At 43.1% G+C, this 14650-nt stretch overlaps 1 protein-coding gene and 1 long non-coding RNA gene across 8 annotated transcripts in view; one reads left to right on the top strand and one right to left on the bottom strand.

The window, feature by feature from the left end:
* The window catches only part of Serpinb1 (serpin family B member 1), a 22785-nt gene that overhangs the window by 1362 nt on the left and 6773 nt on the right, over window positions 1–14650 (top strand). The window contains exons 2-7 of one of the 7 annotated variants that reach the window (XM_031358284.1): window positions 144–198; window positions 1174–1257; window positions 6746–6939; window positions 7174–7258; window positions 12534–12671; window positions 13697–13872. In XM_031358284.1, coding sequence (XP_031214144.1) covers window positions 13705–13872 — 168 coding nt within the window. In that variant the 5' untranslated portion in view covers window positions 144–198; window positions 1174–1257; window positions 6746–6939; ... (1 more) ...; window positions 12534–12671; window positions 13697–13704. Of the gene's footprint in view, window positions 1–143; window positions 243–1173; window positions 1258–6745; window positions 6940–7173; window positions 7259–12533; window positions 12672–13696; window positions 13873–14650 lie in introns of all 7 variants that reach the window. The other 6 variants (XM_031358286.1, XM_031358283.1, XM_031358285.1 and 3 more) reach the window with 6 other exon arrangements.
* Window positions 1–14650, bottom strand: part of LOC116081688 — a 31945-nt gene that overhangs the window by 12164 nt on the left and 5131 nt on the right. The gene's annotated exons all lie outside the window — the stretch shown is intronic.

Here is a 14650-nt window from a genome sequence, read left to right as displayed (position 1 = left end):
GAGAGAGAGAGAGAGAGAGAGAGAGAGAGAGAGAGAGATGAGTAACTTTAACTTGAAAAATTAACTTAACTTGAAAAATTGCCTGTCAGCTTGTACCCCCCCAAAAAAAGTAGTCTAAAGTATATTTATTATGCTCCTTCCAGGTATCCCTGCTTCCAGTTGAGAACTCCGATCCTGTGTCGAGGCTGGACCCCAGCAGTAAGTGGAGCCCAGGTCATAGGATTCAGAACTGAAAGATTTTGGTAGGCCCCACACCCACCCCTATTGCAAGCCAGCCTAAATATAGCTATCTCCTAAGAGGCTCTGACAGTACCTGACTAACACAGATGGAGAGGCTCACAGCCATCCATCGAACTGAATACAGGGTCCCCAGTGAAGGAGTTAGAGAAAGGACCAATGGAGCTGAGGGGTTTGCAGCCCCTTAGGAGGAACAACAGTATGAACTAACTAGTACCCTCAGAGCTCCCAGGGTCTCAACCACCAACCAAGGACTGCACATGGAGGGGTCTGATTGTTCTGGCAGCATGTGTATAGTAGAGGATTGCAAATGCGATCATCAATAGGAGGAGAGGACCTCGACCCTGTGAAAGTTCTGTGCCCCAGTGTAGGGGAATGCCAGGGCCAATAAGTGGGAGAGGATGGGGTGGCAGGCATGGGGAAGGGGGAGGCAACAGGGGTTTGTTTTTGTTGGTTTTGTTTGTTTCTTTGATTTTTGGAGGGGAAACTGGGAAAGGAGAAAATTACATGTAAAATAAGAAAATATCTAATAAAAAAAAACTGCTAAGAAATCAAAAACACCTCCTTCCCAGTATACTGTAGATTTAGTAGAGACCTCCTCTACCTCTGATGATGATGATGATGATGAGGGAGAGCCTCTATATCCTGGAGATGAATCTGAATTAGAGGAAGAAACAGCTAAATACCATAATCCTGACTCGTCCCCTCTTCTACAACCTTCTCCTAAACCTAAGAAAAGAGACAAAAAAAGGAGACCCCCCACCCCTCAGTCCCAATTTCTTCAAGCAGTCCAGAAGGCTAGAGAACAAGATGCCTTTTCCAATAGTAAGCATAGATGATGGAGATCCCGAATGGGAGCCCATCTCCTTCATGCTTGCTAAGGAATTAAAAGAAAGTACTTCTAAGTATGGCCCTACTTCACCTTATGTCTGGCAGGCACTTGGCTCACTCCTACAGTCTGGTTTAAGCTCGCCAGGTCCTGTCTCACAGGGGGACACTTTATCTTCTTTAAAGCTAATTGTGAGTATGGGGTTAGACTTCTTTTAGATGGAAAAAGTGTCTTAGAGAAGAATTTGAAGATAAAGGATACCTTTCTTACATGGGCTTAGGGATGTGAGTGACTCTGGAAAAACAGATCAAACTTCCCAAAGAAATTTTAAAAGAAGTGAATTGTGCTTTGAAAGCCTGGTAACATCTCCCTCTTAGTGAGGCTCACATAACACCTTGGACTGAGATTCGTCAGGGCTCTTGGACACTTGGGATGATATCGCCTGTACATAACATCTACAAGGTTCAACTGACCCCATAGCTGTCAAAGCAAAAAATAACTGGCATAGAGTAGGATATTCTTTTTCTCTGGGGTCATTGAATTAACTGCTGATAAGAGAATCTGGACTGCTGATCAAAGCATCTGGGTCAATCAGTGGCACCTTTTTAAAGATAAGATCCAGGCTTAAACAAGAACAACCGGATAAGGGTCATACTGAACCATCCACCAGTCCTTAGAATACGCCTATCTTTGTAGTTAAGAAAAAATCTGGCAAATGATTTAAATCTGTTACAAGATTTAAGGAAGGTGAATGAAACCATGGAGGCAGGCTATGGGGGCTCTGCAACCAGGACTGCCCTCTCCCACTATGATTCCCCAAGGATACTCTGTTTTTGTTGTAGATTTGCAAGATTGTTTCTTTACTATTCCTTTGCATCCAGATGACAGGAAGCATTTTGCCTTTAGCTTACCCTCAATAAATTTACAAAGGCCATACCAGCGTTTTCAATGGAAAGTACTCCCACAGTGAATGAAAAATAGTCCTAGTCTTGTGTCAAAAATTTGTGGATATAGCTTTGCTTCCATTTGTCAGCAGTTTCCTGAACTGTTGCTTTTTCATTATATGGATGATACTTTAATTGCTCATTCTTCCTTGACTTTATTAAATCAAGCTTTGGATAACCTTGTACAAAATTTACATAATAGGTTAAAAGTGGTCCTGAAAATTTTCAAAAGAACCCCCCCAAATAATTATTTGGGGAGATGTATTCATTATGATTCTATCTCACATGCACCCTTAAGATTTAGAATGGATAAGTTGAAAACCTTAAATGAGTTCCAAAACTGCTGGGAGAAATTAACTGGATTAGACCTTATTTAAACCTTACCACTGGCCATTAAAGCCATTTTTGATATTTTAAAAGTAAATAGTAGTCCCAAGTCTCCCCCAAGTGATAACTTTAGAGGAACAAAAAGCTCTGCAGTTGGTTGAAGAGGCCACCCAGGCCCAACTTATAGTAAGAATTGATTTATATAAACCCTGTGAATTTATTATCCTGCATACTTCCCTAACAAGGGTTATCTGGCAAGAACAAGGACCTTTAGAATGGGTCCATATTGCCTGCTTCCTCTGCAAAAGTTTTGATACCTTATTATGATTTAGTGGCTCAGCTAATTATGAAGGGTAGCAGAAGGATTAGGGAGATTTTGGGTAAAGACTTTGAAGTAATCAGAATACCTTACACAAGTGCTCAGTTTGAGTGCTTGTTAAAATTCTCTGACTCCCTTGCATTAGCCTTTGCCTCATTTATGGAGCAAGTGTTATATCATCTTCCAAAAAAAAAAATCCTCTGTTACACTTTTCAAATTTAGAGCAAGTTATATTTCCTTCTGTCTTCTGTATGGAGCCTTTAGATCAAGGTAAAACACTCAGGCCCAGAGATGTCAATGTCATCCAAGGACATTCTCTTTTCTGGAAACTGAATTCTCAGAGCTGCTTGGAAGGTTTATTAATGATGATAAATGCTGGGATGAACCCTGGAGGGATCACAGGATAAGATGATATCAAAGTCAGGACTCAAAATGAAGGCACAGAATGGTCTACAAAACACTATCCATTGACCATCTTAACTCATCCACCAAACTTTACATAGGAACTCTTAACACACTCTACTGAACCTTTGACCAGAGCAAGTGCAGTCTAAGCTGAAAAGAGAGAGAATGTAGTGAAGAGCAAGCCAGCTGAGGATGAAGTTCCTATGCTGTGCTGTCTTCCACAGTAGAACAAAGTATGGCTAAAACATGACTACTGATTCCAGGCTGTGGGTACCTGTCTTACCTCACTCTGCTCAGGAAAATACCAGAGCTCACTCAGATTCTATTTAGGGCTTAAGCTAGAAGACACCTCACTTCAACATCATCCAGGCTTTGTATTGTCCCAGATTGTTGGCAAAGGCTGGTACTGCAAAGAAGAAAGCATGGTATAGGCCAAAAGGCAGCAAACACAAGTGACAGAAAAGGAAGCTAAAAGCCAAAAGGATGACAAGTTAGCTACAAGCAAAGGATCACTCATGACATCTTATAGTAGCATCCGGTTTTACATGTTTGTGGGAAGGCTAAAAGATATGAGTAGATTTGTCTTTCAGCCCTGGGTAAGCCTAAAACATGAAGTGGAATTCTTTGAACTTTGTATGGCTAGGCCCAAGCCTACCCTTCTGAAAGGGACTATTTAGGCTCTTTAGTATCAAACAAGTTCTCCAAAGTTTAAGCACACTCTTGAGCATCACACATTTTAACACATCACTGGGAATTTGATAGGATTTCACAGATTACTATATTTCTCTTGACCCACCTCTGTCTCATGTCTATGTGTTTCCTTGAAAATTAAACCCATAAATACAACTTTGCAAGTGGCCTTTTCAATTCCTTCTTCAAGTTGTTATATAATGGACACTGCACACCAGACAAGACCAGTTCTACCCAACAACCACCTGAGAAAAATGAGATAGTCTGCCAGCTCAAAGCAGCAGGGTCTTTGCTAGAAACTAGCAGGAAACAACCCCAGGAAACTTGGACATATGCAACTAAGAAAATACTAGAAAGATAAAGCAAATCTTAGGGATGAGAAAACTTGCTCAGGATAGAGCAGGGACTGGGGTGGGGAATAGCTCAGGAGAGCAGCATTGAAACTTTCTGAATACATCTTATATGTAGAGTTTTAAACTGATCTTCATGAACGTGCACATATACCAAACAGAATCATAAATTTATGCAAGGAAAATAAATGAAAGCATATGGCTTTTCAAGTGGCATCCTCCACAGGAAGTCCTAATAACCAGCCAGATGGAGTTCTCTAAACAGACAGAGAAAGCTTAAAGAACACAATAGCATTCTGTTAATTCAGAGAGCATGGTTGTGTCTAGAATGCACAGGAAATGAAGGCACTTCTGCATCAGAGATCTCACTGGTTGTAGCCCAATGGCTCTCTATGCTAAACTCAGAAGAGCTGGGGATTTCCTGGCAGAAAAAAGAATCAGATGGGTAATCCATGACTCCATGTTGGGCCAGAAGAAATAGGCTACCTTCTGATTGAACATGCTTTAGCAGTTCAATCCCATCTCCCAGCTTTAGCAGTACTAAACCCAGCTCCTATCTGTGGGAGAAGGAGACAATATATCCCTACAATTTAAAAAGGCATAACACTCTATGAGAGTATGGGCCAGGGCCACTTTAGAGAAATCCCAATGTCATTGCTTCATGTCCTTAGAAGATATGGTGCTCACAAAGTCAAGGTTTCCTTATATATGGGTCTGGATGGCTAAAACTCTCCTCTGAGTAGTTTGGAGGTAAGATCCAGCCAGGTCAGGAAAGAATGGGGTGGGACTTAGCTGCTGTGTGCAATGTGTGGAATTGGTGAATTAGCTCACTTCAAAATGCCAAGGACATGGTGCTGTGATGACTTACAAGGTGGAGGGATATCCTCAGATAACATTCTCTAGGTCTACCTTACAAGGAACATATACAAAAGGAAGAAGATGCCTCTGTGGCTCACTGCATAGACTGCTGTGACAGGCTTAGCTATGTAAAGAAGTGAGCTCACTATAGAGCTGTTAGAACACTGGACATGGCCACTATCTGCCCATGTTACACAATAGCAAAGCCTGCTGTGACAGGTCTAAATGTGCAGTAAGGCAGGCTTACTCTAGAAATGTTAGGACACTGGACATGGCTACCATCTTCCCACGCTACACATGGAGAGAGGTATAAGAGTTGGCTGACATCCAGACTGTGTGCCAAGGTGATGGCTGTGAGGATGACTGAAACGGGTGTGCCTGAGGGGGAGATTGTTTTACAAAGAAAGTCAAGAGGATGGAGAGATCCTCTGTCTGGGACCTGTCAAGAAGGGCTGCAAATGTGAAAGCTTCCTGTGAGCCTTGATGGGTTTCTGTGTTGTCAGAGTAGTCATCCTCAGGAGAGACTTTCCTCAGCCTGGTTTCTTATTTCTCACAAGTACACAGTATATTATTTTCCTGTCCCAGGCAGACATGGGTACATTTAGCAAAACACCATAAATACCATGTCCTTCCATATATCAACAATTTAGATTCTTTGGGCTGTGATTCCAGCAAGAGTATCTAACTTATACCAGGATGGCATTGGATAAAGATGTACAGGGAACATCCCTCACTGTTGCAACAAGAGTGGTAGGACTAGTCGTATGCATCCATGTCTCCAACCTCATTTGCTTTAGGATATGGTGTCATCAAAGCCTCTGCTCTAGGCGCACAGACCTGAGAGTGCTTGGGAGAGGTTTTTTTTACATGATATAGATATTTCCCAATGCTTCCCCCTGAGAACAGAACCCTGGGGCATCAGATATGCATGATATGAGCTGCAGGACTGGGCTCCACTTTGTGCCCTCTCCTCTCATGGATGTTTGGTATTCCAGTGTCTTAGCATCAGAAGTTAGGTTTTCTAAGGTGATGTAAATGATGAGGTCCACAGTGAATTTCAGTTCTGTCTCTAAGGGGATACTAAGGAAAGACCATATGAAGGGTGATCTATATTGGCTTTTTGATTTGTGTTGAGCCTCTGAGTGTCTCATGTGACAAGTCATGCAAACTGCAACACTCTGACACATCTTTTGGGAGATAGGACTGTGAAGGTTTGTTAGTGATCCCTAGCAGACAGAATTGGAAGTGTTAGGGTAGTAGCCTCTAACCCATTCCCTACTGTGAACTCACTGTCTATCTGGTTTTCATCATGGCAGAGGAACATTACTCCTTGAATAAGTTGTTGGTTATTTACAGCAGATGAAGATCCCATTGAGAAGGCAAGTATTTCCCAGAGCATCAGTGGTCTAGCTCAGACTCTCTGAGAGCTCGACCTTCACTCTTTTGACACTTGCTCCAAACTCCTCACTGAGTGCAGGACACTGGAACAGGAGACGATGTTTGGCTGAGAACAGACACGGGGTGTTTTTCTGGAAGCTGTCTTGTGAAAGGGCATTTGATGTTTTGCTGGGTGATGTTTGGAAAGAGTGTTAAGCATAACACAACAGACAGTGAATGATGCTTTTGCATTGGTTTGCCTTATACTACTTCATTCTCTTCTCTGACAATACTTTTGCATTGGTTCACCTTGCTTTCTTTGCTGATCTTTTCTAGTCATGGTTTTGTAAAAATAAATGCTCCAAAGAACCTCTGGTAATATTCTGGCTGTGTCTTGCCATCTCTGCAGACTTGTGCTGACTCAGTAGAACCTCGCTGCTTCTTCTGGACTGAGCCACTGCTGCTGCTGATTCGTGTTGGATGACACTATTGAACTGGATTGCTGATATCCTGACAACAAAGTTTGAAATAGCCCAAAGAACTTCTAAACCAGTCCACAACCCCCATTTCCTATTAAACATTTTTTCCCTCTTCTTCTGGTAGGTGAGCAAGAAGGGAGATTGAGGTGTTTAAAAAAAAACCCTCTAATTAAAGTAGGTTTTGAAAACTCTAAGTCAACAATGTTGACTATGGGCTTCCTATAATGTGCCTTTATTATGTTGAGATATATCCCTTGTATCCCCATCTCACCAGGACTTTTATCATTATGAGGTGTTGAATTGTGTCAGAGGCCCTTTCTGCATCTAATGTGATGACTATTTGGATTTTGTCTTGCAGTCTGTTTATATAGTGCATTGCATTTATCGATTTATATATGTTGAATTCTTCCCTGTAACTATGGGATAAAGCCTACTTGATCATGGTGAGTAATCTTTTTGATGTGTTCTTGGATTTGGTTTGCAAGTATTTAATTAAGAATTTTGATCTGTAATTCTTTCTTTATAGGCTCATCATTGGTTTAGGTATTACGGTAATTCTGGGTTGATAAAAGGAATTGGACAATATTCATTCAGTTTTTATTTTGTAGAGAAGCTTGGAGAGTATTGGCATTAATTCTTTTTTAAAATTACGGTAAAATTCTCCATTAAAACCATCTGGCCCTGGGCTCTTTTGGCTGAGAGATTTTAGTTAATGCTTATATGTCCATAGGGAAGATATTTCTGGTGAAATTGCTTTTATGATCTTGATTTGACTTAGGTAAATGGTATATGTCAAGAAAATTATCCATTTCTTTTGGATTTTCCAAGTAGGTGGTGTACTAGTTCTCGAAATACATCCTTATGGCTCTCTGGGTTTCCTTGGTGGCTGTTATATCCTTCTTTTCTTCTCTAATTTTGTTAATTTGGATCTTCTCTGTCCATGTTTAATTTGGTTAAGAGTTTGTCAATCTTACTGACTTTCTTAAAGAGCGACTCCTTTTTCTCACTCATTTTTGTTTGTTTGTATGTTTTGGATAGCTTTGGTTTTTGAGGGGTTTTGGTTTTGGTTTTGTTTTTTGTTTGTTTATCTCTATTTTACTTATTTCCACCATGAGTTTATTTCTTGACCTCTACTCCCAAAATGGTGTGATCTCTTCTTTTTCTTCAAGAGCTTCCAAGTTCACCATTAAGCTATTAGTAGGAGATGTGCCTAATTATTTTTTAAGGTAGTGCTATGAACTTGTCCCTCAGAACTTCCTTCATTGTGTCCCAAAAGTTTGAGTCTGCGTCTTTTCATTTTCGTTAATTCTGAAAAGTTCTTAATTTCTTTCCGCATTTCTGACTTGATCCAATTTTCATTCACTAGTGAATAGTTGTTTAGTTTCACTAAGTTCATAGGCTTTCTACTATTTCTGTTGTTATTAATATCTAGCTTTTGTCCATGGTGGTCATATAGGATGCATGTTATTATTGTACCTTTCTTGTATCAGGTGAGACTTGTTTTGTGCCCAAGTCTGTGGCCAATTTTGGAGAAAGTTTCCTGAGATGTGTTAATAGTCACTTTACATGTAGTATGTGTGCACAATGGTGGGTGCTTTATTTAGCTATATAAAAGAATGAAATTATGTCTTGGCAGGACACTGAACAGAGCTAGAGATCATCATGTTAAGTGAAATAAACCAGACTCAGAAAGGCAAATAGTAGGGACACTTGGAGTCAGCTCAAGATACCCCAAGACCAAGTTCTCAGCACAAAGCACATTTATTTGCTCCAGAAGGAGAAAGGACAGGGAATAAGATACAAAGATAGGAGCTAGAGGATGAGGAAGAAAAGGAAAAGAACAAGGGTAAGCGGAACAAAATACTGCCTCTGGATAGAGAGGAGACAGACGTGGCCCACAGGCAAATGATGACTTATAAAGGTCAAAGGGGAAACTCCATGTAAAGATGAGCTGTTTAATTTTAATTAGGCATGTTACATAGGTTAACCACAAGAGGAATTTTGATTGATGGACTTCAATACTTTGATAGCTGGACCTTGTTAGTCAGCCCCAGGAGGAGAAAGTGGCCAAATAAGGAAATAGACCTTGGTAGCCAGCTTTAGAAATGCAATTTAACAAGCAAGAAGAGGGAATGGTAGGGAAGAGCAAGGCCTGCCAGAGCCATGTGTGCCATTCTCAAGACAGATAGAGCCCCTTCACTAATTTAGCATTTTCCTTCAATGTGGAACTCAGATTTTTTTAAAGACACCAAAGTATAAGTGACACCACAAAACTCAAGATACCCCAAGTTTGTCCTGTCTACAAAAATTTTCAGAGATGGGAGAAAAATGGAATGGCCAACCAATAACCAGCCCAATTTGAGACCCATCCCATTGCTAAGCACCAATTCCTGACACTATTAATGACACTCAGTACCATAACTTCCTCTGAAAGGCTCTACCTAGCAGCTGACCATAGATGCTGAGACCCACAGCCAAACAGAGGATGAAGCTTGGGGACTCATATGGAAGAGTTGGGGGGAAAATTGCAGGCCCGAAGAGGATAGGAACTCCACAGGAGGACCAACAGAGTCAATTAACCTCGAGTTCTCATAGGGTGAATGAACCACAACCAAAGAGCTGATGTGCAGCTCGGTATTCATGTGGGTTCCCCAATAACTGGAGCAGGGACTATTGCTAACGCTGTTGCCTTTCTGTGGAATAAATTCTCCTAACTGGGCTGCCTTGTCTGGCTTCAATGGGAAAGGTCTATGCTCCTAGACCTGCAATAACCTGATGTGCCAGGGAGGGGCATACTCAGGCGGTGCCTCACCCTCTCAGCAGAAAAGGGGAAGGGAGGTTGGGAGGATGAGGTGAGGAACTGTGTGAGAGGGGGGACAGGAATAGAGGGCAGCAATCTGAATCTAAAATGAAAAAAAAAAAAGACACAAAAGTGTGATTGGGAAGGAGGACCCATGTTCCCATCGAATGGGGACAAGAGCCAGTAAAGCAGGGCTCTACTCTGAGGAAAGTAAGATGATATACATATATATATACACACAAATATATCATCTTACTATATATGTATGTATATATGTGTATGTATATATATATGTATGTACATATATGTACATATATGTACATGCATATATATAAAGTAAGATGATATATATTTCATATATATGTATATATATGAAAATTTAATAGTGAAAGCTACTATTTTGCATTATATAGGCTAGGTTTAAAAGTTTACAAATCACTTCTGCTCTCAAGCGCTAGGGCAGCACCAGTAACCGAGTACAGCAGTCTCCTTCTTCGTGACTTCAGTTGCTCATGGTAATCCATGTTCCCAAGATAAAAATGGAAACATTCAGCAATCCCATAGAAAATACACTTATCCTAACCACTTGGGAATCTGACACAGGAAGATGGCCATTTACAGGCCATTTTGAACAATTTAGTGTTTTCTGCCAGATAACAATGATAGGACAAGTGGGCTTAATCTTCAACCCCTCTACACACACACCCTACCCATCAACCCACACACACATACACATATGCAGAGAAAGAGAGACAGGGAGAGACAGAGACATAAGGAGAAAGAGGAGAAATGGAGGGAGAGAGGGAGGTCTAGTTAGCATAAAATGTAAGGGTTTTGAAAATCCCCCACCATGTTAAAGAAAGAAACCACATGCTCAGGAAAGAATATGGAGGCTGTGACAAGCTAACCTTTGATAAAGAGATTAATATGGCAAGAAGCCAGAGGCTATTCATTACTGCAAGCCAGAGAGTGAGACAAAGTCATCAAGCAATTATCCCAATATGATTGCCATGTCTATCATAACACCTCAGACACAAGAGTTTCAAGGGAAGAATCCAGATAGGGACCCAGTGCACTATGGAACTTGGGATACCACAGCTGCTCCCACATTATGATATGGCACTCTTTGGTTCCACTGTCCTTCTGAAAGTCCTTCACGTTGTGTCAAGATGTCTCAGGCAAGCTGGTTGTGAGGTGGTGCAGTGTGGCACATTCTCCTTGATTTAAAGGGAAGCCTTTACAAGGTAGGTCCTAGATTGACATGGAGTCACTATAGAGTGCTGCTTACTGGAGCCAGGGGTTGTGACACTGCAAAGTTCCCACCAGGGAAGATGTTTCAAGGAATTAAAGGAGGATTCTTTTCCAAGATTCCTGAGCAGCAGAGCATTACTATGGACTTCTGCAGCCTGGGAAAGCCACAAGCACTGGACTCAGCCGATGAGGGCTGCTGTGTCATCGCCATTTGGTGGTCATGGGGTTGAAGTCCACCAGAGCATTGGACATCCAAGTACCCTGCCCTCCCTGACTGTGGCACCAGGGAGGTGTAATGGTGGTATTCAAGCCTCACATTGTCATAATGCTTGTAATACTGGGCTTTGGAGGTCTGTAGGAACTACCACTTTTCCCTAGCTTGTCATTGATTTTTACAAAAGACTTTCTGTCCTAAGCTGGTCCCATTTTGTTTCAGAAGAAACTAGCTTATTTGATTCCACAGGCTCACTTGGAATATTTTGAATTTCATTTCTGATTTTGGTAATACTAGAATAAAGTTGGGCTACATGAATGAACATATTTTGTATGTGAAAAGGACTATGTAAATTTTTGTTATTATAATAAAACATCTGAGGTTTGATAATTATGAATCCTCCATGTTCAAGACCAGATGAAATAGCTTTCATCTAGGCATGATCCCAGAAAGTGTAAGGCATCAAGGTATCAAAGAAAAATAATAATAAGAGGATCCTGGGTGTATCTCTTGTGATCTTCTGCTCTCTCCTTATCTTATAAAAGTGGATGACTGAGTCCCCACCAGGACTGTTTCTCAGAGCTGAAGGCGAGGCCTCTGGAAAAGCCACAAGCGCTGGAGTGCTTAAGAGCTGGGGCATGCTCGCCACCTAGTGGCCATGAAGATGATATTCTCGGAGTCAGTCAGGGGTCCCCACCCGGAGAACCCTGTGTAAATGAAATCACTTCTCAAAGCCCCCACCTCCCAAACACTACATATGAAGTTTCTATCTTCTGATACCTCACAGTAGGCATTGTATTCAACACGTGTGTACTCAGGAGACATGCTGAGCCATCTTCCTTTCTCCTCTTGTAATTAGTACCCATGTCTAACAAACACTAATCCATGTGTTGTGACCCTCACTAACAGGAGGATTCTTCCTTTGTCCTCTGAAGAAAAACAAGAAACACTAAAAGTTCTGGGAATTTACAGATCCAGACACTTCAAGGGAGAATAAAGCTGAGCCCATCAAGCTAATGATGGCCTGGGCTCGTCAATTCTAATTTAAGTTGCATGGTGAGGGGATGTGTCCAAACTTTTAGTCTAATAGTGGAGAATGGTGGGTTGAGGGCCTCTCCAGCCTGGTGTGGTCCCTGAGCTAACCTTGGCACTAGCTCAGTGCAGAGCAGCCAACGATATAGCTTGAAACCTTATGCAAGGAACCATAAAGATATTTCTCCACCCTTACCCACACACCTCACAAAAAGGATTCCTTTCAATGTTTGCAGTGTCAGTGGAATTCAAAAGGGAATCTTTTGACCTGGAAGAGAGGACATGTATCCTCTTGGCCATTTGCAGCTAAGGAAGAAATAACTTACCGGGTCTCTGCTTATAGACACAGAGAAAAGCCTGGAACTGAGGAAAGTAATGGCCCCTTGGGAGTGCCCGCAATCTTCTGCTTTTATTTTGACAGTCCTCCAAGGTCGGTTTTACACCAGCTTGGGCTTGCCAGTAAGACACTCCCCTTCTGCATACTATAAAGGCAACAGCTGGCTCTAAGCACTTCCTCCTCATTCAGCCTGCAAGTGGAGCCAGTGCTGTTAAACAAGAGGTAAGATTCCCAGGGGGCATTGAGGGAGGGACATGACTGGCATCTCTTCCAGGAACCAGCATGCTCCTGGCACCTCACCCTCACCCAAGAGGTGACCAGGAAATGCTGTGGATTCCCCAACTACACCCCACTCCAGGCCTCAGGCAAGAGGGAGGAAGGTGATCCTAGCCAGTCTTTCTTTTTCTCAGCTTTCTTTCTGAACCTTCATCTGGGAGGCAGTGCCCTGCAGCTCCATAGGGTCAATCCTAGCTGCGGGGAGGCTGGGAGGGAAGGAAGCTGGTGAGATCCTAGATCCTCAACAATGAGAAGTGGGTGTGGCCCTGGTAGCTAAACATCCACAGGCAAGCAGCTGTGATCGCCCTGTACTTGGACAAACTGGAGCTTTGAGTTTGGGACCCAGATGGAATAGCAGATGGCCCCCAAGCAGGGCTTGTTTACCCACTGCAGGAGCCAGCTTGTTTGCAAAAGGGACACAGGAGAGTGTTCCTCCTCCCTGTCACCCACAGCCTGACTAGGGAGAGTGAGTGGCAATCAAAAACTTGCATATTCCACTCCAGCTGAGACTGCACCCTTGACCTCAGGCATGGAGAACTGAATCCATGGAGAACTAATATGATAACATTGCTATCTTTACCAGAATTCACTTGTATGCAGAGTAGGTCCATGTGGTTTTCTGGATTCATTGCCCACATGAACTAGAACCTGACATACGGCAGGGAGAGAGATGTGTGAACTCCAGACAGAAGGCTGTGTGGTGTGGGCACTATGCCAGGGCCTCCAGCATGGCCCCTCTTCAGACACACCTGTCTGGAAGGTTAGAGCCATAGACACCCTAGGCCCTGGTCCTGTGTAACTGCTGAAGTCTGGCCCCAGCTTTGTGTGCCTGGAGGAGTATGCTTGCCCTCTTGGGAAAAATAGGAGGGAGCACGATTAACCAACTGCAGGTCTGAAGGTGAGTAGCAAAGCTGAGATAGTTGGTCTTGCTGGTGTTGTAGCTGGCAGTGCTGATCCCCTCTCTGTTGCAGCCTTCACCATGGAGCAGCTGAGCTCAGCCAACACCCTCTTCGCTTTGGAACTGTTCCACACCCTGAATGAGAGCAACCCCACAGGAAACATCTTCTTCTCTCCCTTCAGCATTTCTTCTGCTTTGGCCATGGTCACTCTGGGGGCCAAAGGCGGCACTGCAGCCCAGCTCTCTAAGGTTAGCAGAAGGCAAACTGGCCAGCTCTCCCTGTCGTATCCCTGCTAACATGGTGCAGTCAGACTTTCAGAATAACCCCCCTGCCCCTAAAACAGTCAGTTCTTCATTCACTAGCAGCTGTAAATGGGATTAGGGCAGAGTCTCTGTTCAGTTGGGGACATGAAAGACAATGACACTACCTGTGGGTTAGGTTCTCCCATTCACAAGACTGAATCACAGGCTTTCAGGTAAGCAAGCCCTGCACTTCCCCAGAACTAGTTGTTTCCTCTTTCCCTTTTGCATTGATAACCACTACTCGTAAATCATGCCTGTAATATAGTGTCACCTTGAGGCATGACAGATATAGGAGCATGCTACGGGAGGCAGCTTGGAGGTGGTGGTTTTTTGTAGGGACTAGGTAAAGACAGCCATCTGTCTGTGTTCCCAGGGTTAGCCCTGTTGTGCCTCTCTCCCTGCCTGATTTCACTGGCTGTGGCTCTGAAGGAGGAGGGATTGTAAAGTCCCTGTGGCCTGTTGGACAGGTCCCACATCCTCTGAGCCCACCCCTGGGAGACAGCAGGTCACCTTTGCCTCCCTCCCCACTGCTGCCTTGTCTTCCTTACTGGGTATGGAGGGGACTTCTGCTCTTGGAGCTCCTTAATTCTGCCACCTTTGGAAGTCTAGACAGGAGTGGACAAAGTGTTTCCTAACTGACCTGCCTGGCTACTCTGCTCCTGCTGCTAGGTGCTTCTCACAGGTTATACCTGCTTCAGTGTTAAAGTCTCAAGGCCTTCCCCCT

The sequence above is a fragment of the Mastomys coucha genome, unplaced genomic scaffold (assembly GCF_008632895.1).
Source record: "Mastomys coucha isolate ucsf_1 unplaced genomic scaffold, UCSF_Mcou_1 pScaffold7, whole genome shotgun sequence".
Lineage (NCBI taxonomy): Eukaryota > Metazoa > Chordata > Mammalia > Rodentia > Muridae > Mastomys > Mastomys coucha.
The sequence above is the reverse complement of the archived record's forward strand: the minus strand, read 5'-3'. Positions and strand labels throughout refer to the sequence as shown.